This window comes from Coregonus clupeaformis, unplaced genomic scaffold, assembly GCF_020615455.1.
Source record: "Coregonus clupeaformis isolate EN_2021a unplaced genomic scaffold, ASM2061545v1 scaf0137, whole genome shotgun sequence".
NCBI classification, from domain to species: domain Eukaryota; kingdom Metazoa; phylum Chordata; class Actinopteri; order Salmoniformes; family Salmonidae; genus Coregonus; species Coregonus clupeaformis.
The window spans coordinates 128,126-143,463 of record NW_025533592.1 but is presented as its reverse complement, the minus strand read 5'-3'; the positions used below and the strand labels follow the sequence as shown (position 1 = coordinate 143,463).

The following is a 15,338-nucleotide window of genomic DNA, read 5'->3' as shown; positions in this document are numbered from 1 at the left end:
TGCGAAACGGTTGTTTTCTCTTCGGCAGGGGGCTCGCAGTGTGGCGGAGATGGCAGTGGAGTTTCGGACTTTAGCAGCAGTGAGTGGTTGGAATGACGAGGCATTACAAGGAGTGTTCATCAATGCTTTGTCTGAGACTTTAAAAGATGAATTGGTGTCATATGATGAATCGCCTACGCTGGATAATCTTATTTCACTCACCATCAGGTTGGATAATCGGATTCGGGAGCGCCGCCGGGAGAGGAGTGTTAGTTCCAAGCAACCTGTCTGTCATCAACAAACTCCTCCCCGCATCTTCCCTACGGAGAAAGCCGTGTCTTCCCGAGTCGATACGAGGAGCACTGAACCCGAGCCATGGAGGTGGGTCGGTGCACGGTTGTCCTCAGAGGAGCGTGCACGTCGCATTCAGGCTCGGGTCTGCCTGTATTGTGGAGAAGCTGGTCATTTCGTTCCTTCCTGCCCAGTTCGTCCGGAAAAGGGGCCGGCTCATCATTAATGGGAGAAGTTTTGGTGAGCCGAGCAGCGGATTCTTCCTCTTCTCCCCGCATTCTGCTCCAGGCATCCCTCCAGTGGCAGTTCCAGAATCTCTCTGTTAGTGCGCTGATTGACTCTGGTGCAGACGAAAGCTTTTTGGATAGAGAGTGGGCTCAACAAATGGATTTGGAGACTGTTCCTATGGACTGTCCGCTGCAGGCTAAGGGTCTGAATGGACAATTGTTGACCCATATTACCCATCAGACTGTTCCTGTTTGTCTTAGAGTGTCGGGAAATCATCAGGAGAACATTCAATTCCATATTATCGACTGCCCACAGACCCCTCTGGTCCTTGGTATCCCCTGGCTCATAAGACACAATCCACACATTGATTGGGTGACAGGTAGAATTGTTTCATGGAGCACATTTTGTCATGTGAATTGTTTGTGTTCTGCTCTGACTCCTGCCAGTACTGTGCCTCGACCTCCACTGGAGTCCATGGATCTTTCTAATGTTCCTGACGTGTATCATGACCTGGCATCCGTTTTCTGCAAACACAGAGCTACTTCTCTTCCTCCTCACCGGCCTTACGACTGCGCCATTGACCTCCAGCCAGGAGCCCCGCTCCCCAGCAGTCGCCTGTACAATCTCTCCCGGCCGGAGACGGAGGCTATGGAGAACTACATTCGGGACTCCTTGGCGGCAGGTATTATGCGTCCTTCCTCGTCACCTGTAGGAGCGGGATTCTTTTTGTTGCTAAGAAGGATAAGACCCTCAGACCCTGTATTGATTACCGTGGACTTAACAACATCACCATTAAGAACAAGTATTCTCTGCCTTTGATTAATTCTGCTTTTCCCCTCCTTCATGGTGCTACCATCTTTACGAAACTGGATCTACGAAATGCGTATCACCTGGTGCGCATTCGTAAAGGTGATGAATGGAAGACTGTCTTCAACACACCCTTGGGACATTTTGAGTATCTGGTTATGCCTTTTGGGTTGTCTAATGCCCCTGCTGTTTTTCAGGCACTAGTCAATGATGTCCTTCGGGACATGTTGAATCGGTTTGTTTTTGTCTATCTGGATGATATCTTGATTTTCTCAGAGTCCTCCCAGGAACATGAACTGCATGTGCGCCAGGTGTTGCAAAGGTTGTTGGAGAACAAACTGTTTGTGAAGATGGAGAAATGTGAATTTCATGTGTCTGAGACCTCTTTTTGGGGTTACATCATCGCTCAGGGGGAGTTGCGGATGGACCCAGCTAAGATCTCTGCTGTCACGGACTGGCCAGCCCCCTCTACCCGCAAACAACTTCAACGATTTCTGGGGTTTGCGAACTTCTATAGGAGGTTCATCAAGGACTACAGCCGCATTGCGGCGCCACTCACCGCTCTCACCTCCATCTCACGACCGTTCGCTTGGAATGAAGGGGCCGAATCAGCGTTCGAAGAACTGAAACATCGCTTCGCCTCGGCTCCCATTCTGATGCAGCCGGACCCCGACCGCCAGTTTGTCGTGGAGGTGGATGCATCCGACACTGGGGTAGGTGCGGTGTTGTCACAGCGTTCTTCTGAAGATAACAAACTGCATCCCTGTGCTTTTCTCTCAAGGAAACTTTCTCAGGCAGAGAGGAATTATGATGTTGGCAATCGCGAACTGCTCGCCGTTAAGCTGGCTCTCGAGGAGTGGCGACATTGGTTGGAGGGGGCGGAACAACCCTTCATCGTTTGGACGGATCATAAGAATCTGGCTTACCTCCAGTCAGCGAAGCAGCTCAACCCCCGTCAAGCCAGGTGGGCACTATTTTTTGGGAGATTCAATTTCTCTCTGTCTTACCGTCCTGGGTCACGCAACGTCAAGCCTGACGCCCTGTCTCGTGTTCATTCGGCTGTTGATACTGGTAGTAACCCTGAACCCATTTTGCCTCCTACCTGCAGTATTGCGGTCGTCACATGTGACATCGAGGGGATTGTTAGACAGGCTCAACATCATCAAGCTGACCCTGGGAGGGGTCCTCCTAACCGGATGTTTGTCCCTGAGTCTGCTCGCTCCCAGGTACTTCAGTGGGCTCACTCGTCTCCCCTTACCTGTCACCCTGGAGTTTCGCGGACCCTTGACTTTGTGCGACGGAAGTTCTGGTGGGCCACGATGGAGGCGGACACTCGAGCCTTCATTGCTGCTTGTACGGTATGTGCGAAGTAAGAACTCCACCCAGGCCAGCGCTGGTCATCTACGACCTCTACCTATACCCAGCCGGCCCTGGTCGCATATCGCTATGGATTTTGTCACTGGACTTCCCCCCTCGTCTGGAAAGACTGTAATTCTTACGGTGATTGATCGTTTTTCTAAGTTCGCTCATTTTTTGGCCCTACCTAAACTGCCCACTGCCAGAGAGACGGCTGATATTTTGGTTGAACATGTGTTCCGCTCTCATGGTCTACCCACGGATATTGTCTCTGACAGGGGTCCCCAGTTTGTCTCCCAGGTGTGGAAAGCTTTCTGTAAAGCTTTGGGCATTACATCCAGCATGTCCTCTGGATATCACCCCCAGACCAACGGGCAAGCCGAGAGAGCGAACCAGGAGATGGAGACCGCTCTTCGCTGTGTCACAGGGTCTAACCCTGGGTCATGGAGCTCCATGCTCCCCTGGGTGGAATATGCTCATAACACCTTGACTAACGCTTCCTCTGGTTTGTCTCCTTTTCTGTGTGCTCTGGGTTATCAACCTCCCCTGTTCCCTTCTCAAGAGAGGGAACTGGCGGTACCCTCGGTGCAGTCCCACATGCGTCGCTGCTTCAAGGTCTGGAGGAAGGCCAGGGTAGCTCTGTCCCGAGCTTCGGCGTACATGCAGAGGCAAGCCAACCGTCACCGGTCCCAGGCTCCCGGTTACTCTCCTGGTCAAGAGGTATGGCTGAAGTCACGGGACCTTCCATTGAAGGTGGAGTCTAAGAAGATGGCGCCTCGTTTTATAGGACCGTTCAAGATACTGTCTATTGTTAACCCCTGCGCGGTTAAGCTACAGCTTCCTGCCTCCCTACGGGTTCATTCCACCTTTCATGTTTCCCAGATTAAGCCTGTGTCGGTTAGCCCTCTGTGCCCGCCCTCTCGTCCCCCTCCTCCGCCCAGGATCGTGGGTGGGGGTCCGGTCTACACTGTCCGGCGACTTCTGGATGTTCGCCGCCCGGTCGTGGTTTCCAATACCTGGTGGATTGGGAGGGTTATGGTCCTGAGGAACGTTCCTGGGTGCCCAGGAGCTTCATTGTGGATCCTGCTCTGGTCCGAGAGTTTCATAGGTTACATCCCGATAAACCCCGTCGGCCGCCAGGTGGCGTCCGTAGAGAGGGGGTACTGTTAGGCCTACTGCTGCTAGGTAGCTCTCTCTCTGCTCTCTCCCTCCCCTCTGTCTGTCCTTGATTGCAGGAGTGAAGTCTGGTGTGCGGGAGTCAGGGTTCCAGCTGCAGCTCATTCACCATAATCACCTCAGCCTTTAAGACCCGGTCAAACTTACCACTCATCGTCAGATCATAGTCAAGACGACCATGTTAGTCTCGCTGCCGACTCAACCTGTTTATTTTTGCTCTTTGTGTTTTGGCTTGTTCTATTTACTTTTTCTCCTGTGCCACAGATATTTGGAACCTGACTCCTGCCTCCGCTTCACTCCTGCCACCACCATCCTGCTCTCCATTACCGGACCTCTCTTTTGGACTCACCACGGACACTAGGACATTACGGTACCACACCTGCCCTGATCTGGATCTGTTACCCTCCCGGTAACCTGGACTTGCTCTTCCCCTATATTGGGAAACCTGGACTTTGAACATTGTAAATAAACCTGTTAAAACTTCTCTGGCTTGGTGTACTGGTCTGCATTTGGGTTCTTATCCAGTTAAATCATAACACCTCCAAACACGACGAGTTGAGTTTTTACCAAAAAGTTCTATTTTGGTTTCATCTGACCATTTGACATTCTCCCAATCCTTTTCTGGATCATCCAAATGCACTCTAGCAAACTTCAGACGGGCCTGGACATGTACTGGCTTAAGCAGGGGGACACGTCTGGCACTGCAGGATTTGAGTCCCTGGCGGCGTAGTGTGTTACTGATGGTAGGCTTTGTTACTTTGGTCCCAGCTCTCTGCAGGTCATTCACTGGTCCCCCCGTGTGGTTCTGGGATTTTTGCTCACCGTTCTTGTGATCATTTTGACCCCACGGGGTGAGATCTTGCGTGGAGCCCCAGATCGAGGGAGATTATCAGTGGTCTTGTATGTCTTCCATTTCCTAATAATTGCTCCCACAGTGGATTTCTTCAAACCAAGCTGCTTACCTATTGCTGATTCAGTCTTCCCAGCCTGGTGCAGGTCTACAATTTTGTTTCTGGTGTCCTTTGACAGCTCTTTGGTCATGGCCATAGTGGAGTTTGGAGTGTGACTGTTTGAGGTTGTGGACAGGTGTCTTTTATACTGATAACAAGTTCAAACAGGTGCCATTAATACAGGTAACGAGTGGAGGACAGAGGAGCCTCTTAAAGAAGAAGTTACAGGTCTGTGAGAGCCAGAAATCTTGCTTGTTTGTCGGTGACCAAATACTTATTTTCCACCATAATTTGCAAATAAATTCATTAAATATCCTACAATGTGATTTTCTGGATTTTTTTTCTCAATTTGTCTGTCATAGTTGACGTGTACCTATGATGAAAATTACAGGCCTCTCTCATCTTTTTAAGTGGGAGAACTTGCACAATTGGTGGCTGACTAAATACTTTTTTTCCCCACTGTATATATACTGTGTATATGTAATCTATCTAATCTATCTATCTAATCTGTCTCCAGAATATATAAACAGGGTGTATGCCTTAAGTGTAAGATACCTTACATTGTGCACAATCACTATAGTGTTTAACATAGAGGCAATGGAACCCATCTTTTTGTCTATATATCCTCCCTTCTGTCCACCCCCATCCTCCTATGAGCCAGTCAGGAACCACCTCATATGTAATTCAGTGTAATTGCAATTTGCATGGTATGTGTTGCTATGCACGGTTTTAATGTACCTGAATTACTCCACAAACAAAATTCAAAAAACAACATCATAAATCTTGCTCCTCCTCTTCCGCCTTCATCATCCTCTTCCTCATTTTCCTCCTCCTCAGATCTTCATCTCGGTCAACTGTCTGAGCACAGACTTCTCCTCCCAGAAGGGTGTAAAGGGCCTGCCCCTGAACCTGCAGATAGACACCTACAGCTACAACAACCGCAGCAACAAGCCCATCCACCGGGCCTTCTGCCAGATCAAGGTGTTTTGTGACAAGGGAGCTGAGAGGAAAATCAGAGACGAGGAGAAGAAACAGTCCCGTAGGAAGGGCAAGTGCACCGACCTCAACACCAGTCTGGGTTCATGTGAGTGTCCACTGAGCACAGACACACAGACATGGACATACTCACAGAGGGGCAAGGACGCACGTACACACACACACACACACACAGTCAAAACATGCGTATACGTGCACATATTATGCTCATGACACAATTATATTTTTTGTGATCACACACAATAATATGATCTATTCTTGCAATGATACACACCAACAAGTCTAATTATTTGTCATTTTTGCCCCTCCATAGATGTGGACGTTAAAGTCCCTCTCCTTCAGAAGCATAATGATGTCACAACCTTTAAGATGATGATTGACTTTGAGACCCAGCCGGTTCTCTTTATCCCTGACATCCACTTCTCCATCGTCCAGCGCCATGTGAGTACCAAGCCCCTAAACACTGATCTGTGGTCAGTTTAGCATTTACCCTCTAAAGGTTAAGGTTAGGATTGGGGGAGGGTAAGCTGATCCTAGATCTGTGCCTAAGGGCAACTTCTATCCGGCCTTGACAGGGTCAGCATTCTGGGCCAGGTCACGGAAGACAGGGTTATTTAGCGTATAGCTACCACATAAATCATATTAATCAACGGTACCGGTGACATTCAAACTGATATAAAAAAAATCTGTTTGGTTTTCCTGGTATAGTGTAGGTGTGGTGATAAGGCTGTTATCAGATTCATTGGAACAAAATGATAAACCCCAACCCTTTTTTGAGTGGATTCCGCAAAAAAAAATTAAAAAGAGAATTGTCCATTGTTTTTATCTACGTATAGTTGCACAAGTGGACCACAACAGCCATGCATTTAGATAACATAGTAGTTATACCTACTAAGATAATATACAGTACTTGGTGCAGATTCAATCATGCAAACCTTATCAAAGGGCATTTGAATGCAACTCCAACCAGCCTCTGACTACCAAAGTGTCCAGTCCACCCCCTCCATGTCTCTTTCAGACTTCTAAAGAGCCACTCATTCTGACAGTCCTTCACTAAATACCAGGAGTTATTTAGTGGGTGGATATCCCCTAAGGCTATTTTACTTTAGGGTGTAGGGGCTTTTGCCTATTGTTAATAGATGAGTTAGTGACCAAACCCTAGTGTTTGAAGTCTAAGCCCTAAACACCATTGATGTCCAATGATTTTGAGAGGATCCGCAGTGCATTATGTGCGATCAGAGTTAAGAAATGTCCTAAATGTTCCCAAAAATTCCCAGGTTTTCCAGAAATCCTGGTTGAAATTACAGAAGTTTATTTTGGAACCCTACATAGGGGGATGTGTTATGTCTATGCCATGTTATGGCCCTGTATAGCCAGCCCAGCACTCCTCATAACAGTCATTCCTCCAGCTGGTTGGGCCAAGGTGGCAGTCTGAAGACGGGTTCCAGGCACCACACTCTGGCGGTCGCCGCTCGGAGAGTGGTATTCTCTGGGATGTATATATGATCACCATGGACAAGCAGCTATTTCTGTTTTTAAGAGCCTATTAGAAAGAACAGAGTAGTCACCTAGTGCCTGGCCAATGTCATTGTCACTTTGTCAGAGGGTTTGTCCCAAATGGCACACTATTTACTATGTAGTGTAGTACACTACTGTTGACCATTGCCGTATGGGCCTTAGTCAAAAGTAGTGCATCTATTTCATATATAGTGCACTACTTTTGACCAGGACTAAAAAGTTGTGCACTATATAGGGAATAGGGTGCCATTTGGGACGCAGCCATAGAGTTTGTTTTGGTTGACTAATACGGTAAGATGTGGGTCACATCTCATGTGGTTCCCGGCTGGTAAACAGTTTCAACTCCTACTCAGGACAAGGTGCAGGTCAAGGTGACTAAAACACACAGTGTAGACCTACCTGTTGGCCAGGACACTGTAGTCCTGTAATTTCATTGGTTGGTTATTTTTTATTTAATTAACTAGGCAAGTCAGTTAAGAACAAATTCTTATTTACATTGACAGCCTACACCGGCCAAACCCGGACAACGCTGGGCCAATTGTGCGCGGCCCTATGGGACTCCCAATCACGGCCAGTTGTGATACAGCCTGGAATCGAACCAGGGGGTCTGTAGTGACGCCTCAAGCACTGAGATGCAGTGCCTTAGACCGCTGCGCAACTCGGGAGGTTATATAACCGGGGAGGTTATATAACCGGGGAGGTTCCAGTGCCATCTGATAGGTGGAGATGGCCTTGGGAGAGATCCCAAGGTTTATAGGTGTGCGAGCCAAATGATCTTACATGGTGCTTCAAAACATGTTTGGAATCACTCTCGTATGCATGCATATCTCATCATTTCTATATAATTGATTATGGAAGCCCAGTGGTTTCTTAATAAGGAACCTAATGCAGTATGTCTAGAGTAGACTGCACCTGTTGCACTTGTAAGGGTAGTGTAGCGCTGTCTGTCTACGTGTGGTATGTCAGGTCTCTCTCTTCATTACCCAACAACACAGCTCATAGTGGCACTAGCAGTGTTCCTAGCCACCCCTGGACTCTGAACCCTCCTTGGCCTAGCAGTGTGACATCACATGGCCCTATGGGTGGTTGCAGGAAGCCTAGAGTGAACCATTTTCCCTAGACTTGGAAGATGGGCAGACAGTGTTGTTTTGATTAATCCCTGTGGCTCTGTAGAAAGTGAACTTTGACTGCCCCCTGTTGGCCACAGTGGCACCAGGGTCTGTTCATTAGGTTTACATGTTTGAAAATATTATTGCAACAGAAAACTAAAATGAGTGTCCAGGTAGTCCCTCCCTGTTTCAGTCCGTTTGGTGCCTAATGAACATGACCCAGCTGAGCCCACTGAGTTCTCTGGTTTCTGGGCCACATGGTGTTGCTGACCTGCAGGGTGGACTGAGCTGAAAATAAACCTTTGCTGTTTACCATTCTGATCCAGCCTGGAAGGAAAACATTTATTTTGACACACAATTGGCAGAAAATGGCAACCCAGTGAATCAGTTAGTGATTAGCATGGGGACTTGGTTTCCTCTGAGAATAGACTATTGATTTGGTCTGGTCCAGGTGGTTAGTGCGCGCTCCTCAACTACATAGTGGAGTAGTATACACTAACAACATGATTATACATACCACAATTCCTCCTAAAATATGGATACTGCTTAGTTACACACGACTGCACTCTGTTACCTGTGAATGTGTTTAGCATTGATGAGACTATTAACGTATGGAAATCAGGTCAGAAGGCTAGTGGGCCAATTAAATGTATCCTTCTAACCAGGTTGCACTCATCTTGTGCTGCATGAATGGCCTTCTTTAGGATTTATGAACCGAAAGTTTTACTCAAAATAATCTGAACTGCATATTACAGTAATAAATTAAAGCATGCTCTCATGTTCAGGGAAAATATTTAAATCATATCCAAAACACTGTCATCAGTTTTGATTCAAGAGGTCCCTTAGGATTGTTGACACGGCCCACGAAGTCCAATAGACCTATTCCATATTAGATTAAATGACCTCTTTCAGATGTATGACTGTGTCTTTTCACCCTTGACCCATTTTATTCCCTTCCCTCTTTCTCTATTCTCTCTCTTTCTCCATGCAGCCCTTCTCACAAGAAGATGGAGAGGAAAGGTGAGTTCCTGGAAACATTGATTTCACGCTAATTCGTTTTCTTGGACAAGTAGATGGAAAATGGCTGGAGTAAATAAAGTATGGCCACTTATATGGTTGCTGTTGGACCGAGACAACCTTTAGCTCTTCCAGTTTCAACCTTTAGCTCTTCCAGTTTCAACCTTTTAGCTCTTCCAGTTTCAACCTTTAGCTCCACCAGTGAAAGCCCCGTTTCACGTGAAGCTTCTAAACTTCTAGGAAAGACGCTGAGAGTTGATTGTGTCATGCTCTATTATGTAGTTGTTAGGGTGGTTGTTAGGGTTGTTGTTAGGGTTGTTAAGGCCTTCCTGCTATTTCTCTGGGAGAGGGCCTCACAGGCGTAACAGGAGTGTATGCGTGCGCATGCGTGAGTGTGTATGTGTGCATAAGCGCTCTAAACCAACCTGTCATGTGTGTCCGTTGCAGTTCGGGCATGAAGAGATCGCTCTACGCCCAGGATGAGTTTGGTTCACCTTCCAATAAGCTGGCTAGAATGGACAAGCCCAAGAAAGGTGTGTGTGCCTGCCCACCAATGCACTGTGTATACACTACTGATAAGGTCACTGTTTATCACGAAACCAGAGAGGGAGGAGTGTGTGTGTGTGTTATGGCTTGCCTTGAAGGCCACCAATACCCCAACACACACACACACACACACACACCTTGCCCATAGATGTGAGGCACGTGATTCCATATTTACCCAGCCCCTGAAAACACGTGCCGCATCCCCCCTCCCCCAGTGAATAACACAATATCATTGTTCATTCTCACCTCTCTCACACAATTCACACACAAGGACACGCTCTTCATCCTTCATCAGCATATGAACACACATGAACACACATGCAAACACACACACACACACACTCAGAGAGCTGGGCAGTATTTCTGTTAAATGTATTTGAAATGTGTATTTCAACTACCTTTGACTATTTTGTAATTTGTATTTCATTTGCCTACTACAATCCAATTTTCAAAATACAAAAAACATTCCTATACTTTTTTTTATAGTGGTTCACAATTTTGTAGCCCCTTTTTAGTCTGCATTGTTATCAGAAGTCTGATGACACTATAGTGTCATCAGGGCTAATTGCTAATGTAGTTTTGTATTTTTAAATACAAAATACATGTATTTTAAAGAGACTCTCTGGTACTTTTGTATACTTTTTAGCCAGTAGTTCTGAAAGTAGCGTCTACGTGCCAAAAATGTTCCCCGAAAATTGCACATACAGTGAGCTCCAAAAGTATTGGGAGAGTGAACCATTTTTTTTTGTTTTGGCTCTGTACTCCAGCACTATGGATTTGAAATGATACAATGATTTTGAAGTTAGTGCAAACTGTCATCTTTAATTTGAGGGCATTTCCATCCATATCGGGTGAACAGTTTAGAAATTACAGCACTTTTTGTACATAACCCCCATTTTTTTAGGACCAAAAGTATTGGGACAAATTCACTTATGTGTATTAAAGTTGTCAAAAGTCTAGTATTTGGCCCCATATTCATAGCACGCAATGCTTACATCAAGCTTGTGACTCTACAAACATTGTTGGATGCATTTGCTGTTTGTTTTGGTTGTGTTTCAGATTATTTTGTAATAAATAACCTACAATTTCCATTCTCAAAGCATTAATGAAACCTCTCAGGAAAACTTTCAAGGAACCTCTCAGAACCTCCCTGCAACCTAAAAATAAATGTTCCCAGAACAGGCAACATTTTCACTTCTGTTTTCAGAATGTTTAAAAAACGTATGGCTTCGTTCCCACAATCAATGTCAAACCAACAACATACTATCCCACAACTTCCAAGGAACCAAATCAAATTATATTTGTCACATGCGCCGAATACAACAGGTGTAGACTTTACCATGAAAAAAAAAAATTAAATAGTAATAAAATAACGAGACTATATACAAGGAGTACCGGTACCAAGTAAATGTGGGCACGAGATAGTTGAGGTAGTATGTACATGTATACTGAAGAAAAATATAAACGCAACATGTAAAGTGTTGGTTCCATGTTTCATGAACTGAAATAAAAGATCCCAGAAATGTTCCATATGCACAAAAAGCTGATTAAACAACATGATCATTACACAGGTGCACCTTGTACTGTGGACAATAAAAGGCCATTCTAAAATGTGCAGTTTTGTCACACAAATCAATACCACAGATGTCTCAAGTTTTGAGGGAGTGTGCAATTGGCATGCTGACTGCAAGAATGTCCACCAGAGCAGTTGCCAGAGAATGTAATGTTTATTTCTCTACCACAAGCCGCCTCAAGAGAATTTGGCTGTACGTCCAACCGGCCTCACAACTGCAGACCACTTGTAACCACGCCAGCCCAGGACCTCCACATCCGGCTTCTTCACCTGCGGGATGGTCTGAGACAAGCCATCCGGACAGCTGATGAAAATCTGGATTTGCACAACTGAAGAATGTCTGCACATATTATCAGAAACTGTCTCAGGGAAGCTCATCTCCGTTCTCGTCATCCTCACAAGGGTCTTGACCTGACTAAAGTTCGGCGTCGTAACCGACTTCAGTGGACAAATGCTCACCTTCGATGGCTACTGGCACGCTGGAGAAATGTGCTTTTCACGGATTAATCCCGGTTTCAACTGTACCGGGCAGATGGCAGACCGCGTGTATGACGTTGTGTGGGCGAGCGGTTTGCTGATGTCAACGTTGTGAACAGAGTGCCCCATGGTGGCGGTGGGGTTATGGTATGGGCAGGCATAAGCTACGGACAACGAACACTGTGCATTTTATAGATGGCAATTTGAATGCACAGAAACACGAGATCCTGAGGCCAATTGTCTTGCCATTCATCTGCCAACATCACCTCATGTTTCAGCATGATAATGCACGGCTCCATGTCGCAAGGATCTGTACACAATTCCTGGAACCTGGAAATGTCCCAGTTCTTCCATGGCCTCCATACTCACCAGATGTCACCCATTAAGCATGTTGGGAGGCTCTGGATCGACGTGTACGACAGCGTGTTCCAGTTCCCACCAATAACCAGCAACTTTGCACAACCATTGAAGAGGAGTGGGACAACATTCCACAGGCCACAATCAACAGCCTGATCAACTCTATGCGAAGGAGATGTGGCTGCATGAGGCAAATGGTTGTCACACCAAATACTGACTGGTTTTCTGATCCACGCCCCTACCTTTTTTTTTATGTATCTGTGACCAACAGATGCATATCTGTATTCCCAGTCAGGTGAAATCAATAGATTAGAGCCTAATGAATTTATTTCAATTGACTGATTTTCCTTATATGAACTGTAACTCCGTAGCATTTGTGTGTTACTGTGCCAGATCTGATAGAACACTGTGTGAGGTATTGGCCACTTGAGACCGGGACATAGTGAGAAGCTCAGAGGTCCAAACCCACTTCAAGGGCCTCACCACTATTAACTTCAGCAGAAAATATATCTGACCTTGCGAAGTTAATGTGTTGTGTGATTCGGGGTGTGTGTCCTGCAATGACCATTTGAGTGTGTCTGTGTGTGTATGAGTGATCAATATGTCTCACTGCACGCCTCCTCTCTCCTGTGTAGTTCTGCTGTACGTGCGTAGGGAGACAGAGGAGGTGTTTGACGCGGTCATGCTGAAGAACCCAACAATGAAAGGCCTGGTGGAAGCAGTAAGTTCTTACTAAATATAAATAGGAAATGAACACTGCCAGACATATGGTGACCGTTATGGGAGGCTGGTCACATTGCATCACTCCAGTGACACTAGTGTGGGTGGCACTGTTTGTGACACGGCCCACTCTGCCACACAGACTCCTCTACCCTGCAATTACCCATGTCCACTATCTGTCTCTCTCAGCTTGATCCTAATTCAACCCAGCATGAGAGAGAGGGAGAGCTATGACCTCAACTCTTTCCTCAAAATGAAATAGAGGGAAAGACTGGGAGAGAGAATGAGAAAGGGGGATGCTAAAGGAGGACAGGAGGACAGAGGCATGACCATGTGTAGGGTCTCCGCTTCTCCGTGTAGTCATTCAGCCTTCCCGTCACGGGGGGGGTTGTCTGTCTGGCCTAGTGCACTAAGACAAAGTGGACAGGGGACATCCCTCAGCAGGGGAAATGGGGCTGTGGGGAAACTCGACATGGGTCCCCGACTGCCTCCATAACAGGCCAAATGAGTTGTGACAGGACTGGACCTGGCCTCTTAGTTTCTCGGGGAGGGGAGTGTGGGCAGCTGGACAGCTGGGGAGCAAATGGGGGCAAAGATATCGCACACACGTCTCTTTTCTTTCCTGGTTGAATTTGGCTTCTGTTTAATGTCTGCCAATCGACCTGAGTAATTGTTAGGGTGGTCTACTGTATATTTAATTTCCATTCTCTTCTTTCGAAAGAGAGACTACTGTATAACAAGCCTTTGTTGCTCCGCTTCTTCTAGTTATCAGAGAAGTACAACGTGCCGCTCGAGAAAGTGGGGAAAGTCTACAAGAAATGCAAGAAAGGGTAAGTTGTTCTCATCAATGGTAAATCTATTTACCATGATTTAAGATCATTCTACAACAAGTAAAAGCTATATTTGTGAAGAAACAGGCCTTTCATATATTTTACACAACATAAGATTCTGACCATAGAAATTGAATGACTAGATTATATTACTACTGACATTCCTATCTGTCCCTCTATTAGGATTCTAGTCAACATGGATGACAACATCATCAAGCACTATTCCAACGAAGACACCTTCCAGATCTCTATGGAGGAGCTAGGGGGCGTTTTTAAACTCACCCTGACTGAAATCTGATTGGCCCAAAAGGAGGGGTGGGGAGTGATTGACACTATCACCGCCCAGTCCACAAAGAGTGTGGACATAGGGCAGCTTGTAAAGTTGTTGTAAATGACTCTTAGTTTACACATACACATGGCATTGGCCCAGGCACCGAACATGGATAGAATGTCTCAGACATTAGCCATATCTACAGTCCACTAGCCTGGTCCCAGATTTGTTGTTAGGCATGCCAATGATCATTGCGGTTTCGAGACAGCATAGACAGATCTGGGACCAGGCTTAAACTGTCCACCGGTCTGAGAGACCGTGTTCTTCTTTATTTGTGATGTCACTAATCCAAGTTACAAAGCCACTGCTCTATTGTCATGATGCCATTGTGTTGATGGCTTTATGTAGACTTTTGATACATTTATGATACTTTTGTATTTAAGAATTGAGTCTGACAAGAAGCCCTCATAGCTATGTCTTATAGGTATGCTAAGGCCATTTGAGAATCTTTGTTATTTGTGTGGCATGTCTCTCAGTATCTTTGTGTTGTACATGGAATAAGTGAGAGCATCAGGCTAATTGCATTGCTTTTGCCATTAGCATCATAGGAGAGTGATCTGGAGATGTATGCAATACTTTAGCCTGGTCCTTGATCTGTTTGGTCTGTGTTGCCAATTCACGTGGGGATTGTCATGTCAAACAAGACAAGACAGTACAAACACAACTGGGACCAGGCTAGCTATCCTTATGCCTCAGGTTGCATTTTATCTGCCCCTTGGAAAGGGTTGTCACTAGTTGCCACAAAGTCAAATTGGCTATATTGTAAAAAAGAAAACTAAAATGTAGCTTTTTGGTCTTAATTTAAGGTTAGGGTTAGGAATAAGGTTAACAGTGTGGTTAGGGTTAGGAATAAGGTTAGCAGTGTGGTTAGGGTTAGGAATAAGGTTAGCAGTGTGGTTAGGGTTAGGAATAAGGTTAGCAGTGTGGTTAGGGTTAGGAATAAGGTTAGCAGTGTGGTTAAGGTTAGGAATAAGGTTAGCAGTGTGGTTAGGGTTAGGAATAAGGTTAGCAGTGTGGTTAGGTTTTAAATCTGATTTTTAAGAAGATAAATTGTAGAAACAGGCGGGGGTTTAGCCA

At 45.9% G+C, this 15,338-nt stretch overlaps 1 protein-coding gene across 1 annotated transcript in view; it reads left to right on the top strand.

Moving 5' to 3' along the window:
- The window catches only part of LOC121539396 (grainyhead-like protein 1 homolog), a 29,499-nt gene extending 14,413 nt beyond the window's left edge, over nucleotides 1-15,086 (top strand). Inside the window, exons 9-15 of the mRNA XM_041847871.1 lie at nucleotides 5,625-5,871; nucleotides 6,097-6,224; nucleotides 9,402-9,430; nucleotides 9,875-9,960; nucleotides 13,016-13,101; nucleotides 13,866-13,930; nucleotides 14,114-15,086. Of these exons, the coding sequence (XP_041703805.1) occupies nucleotides 5,625-5,871; nucleotides 6,097-6,224; nucleotides 9,402-9,430; nucleotides 9,875-9,960; nucleotides 13,016-13,101; nucleotides 13,866-13,930; nucleotides 14,114-14,228 (756 nt within the window). The 3' untranslated portion in view covers nucleotides 14,229-15,086. The remainder of the gene's footprint in view (nucleotides 1-5,624; nucleotides 5,872-6,096; nucleotides 6,225-9,401; nucleotides 9,431-9,874; nucleotides 9,961-13,015; nucleotides 13,102-13,865; nucleotides 13,931-14,113) is intronic.
- Nucleotides 15,087-15,338: the final 252 nt, after the last annotated feature.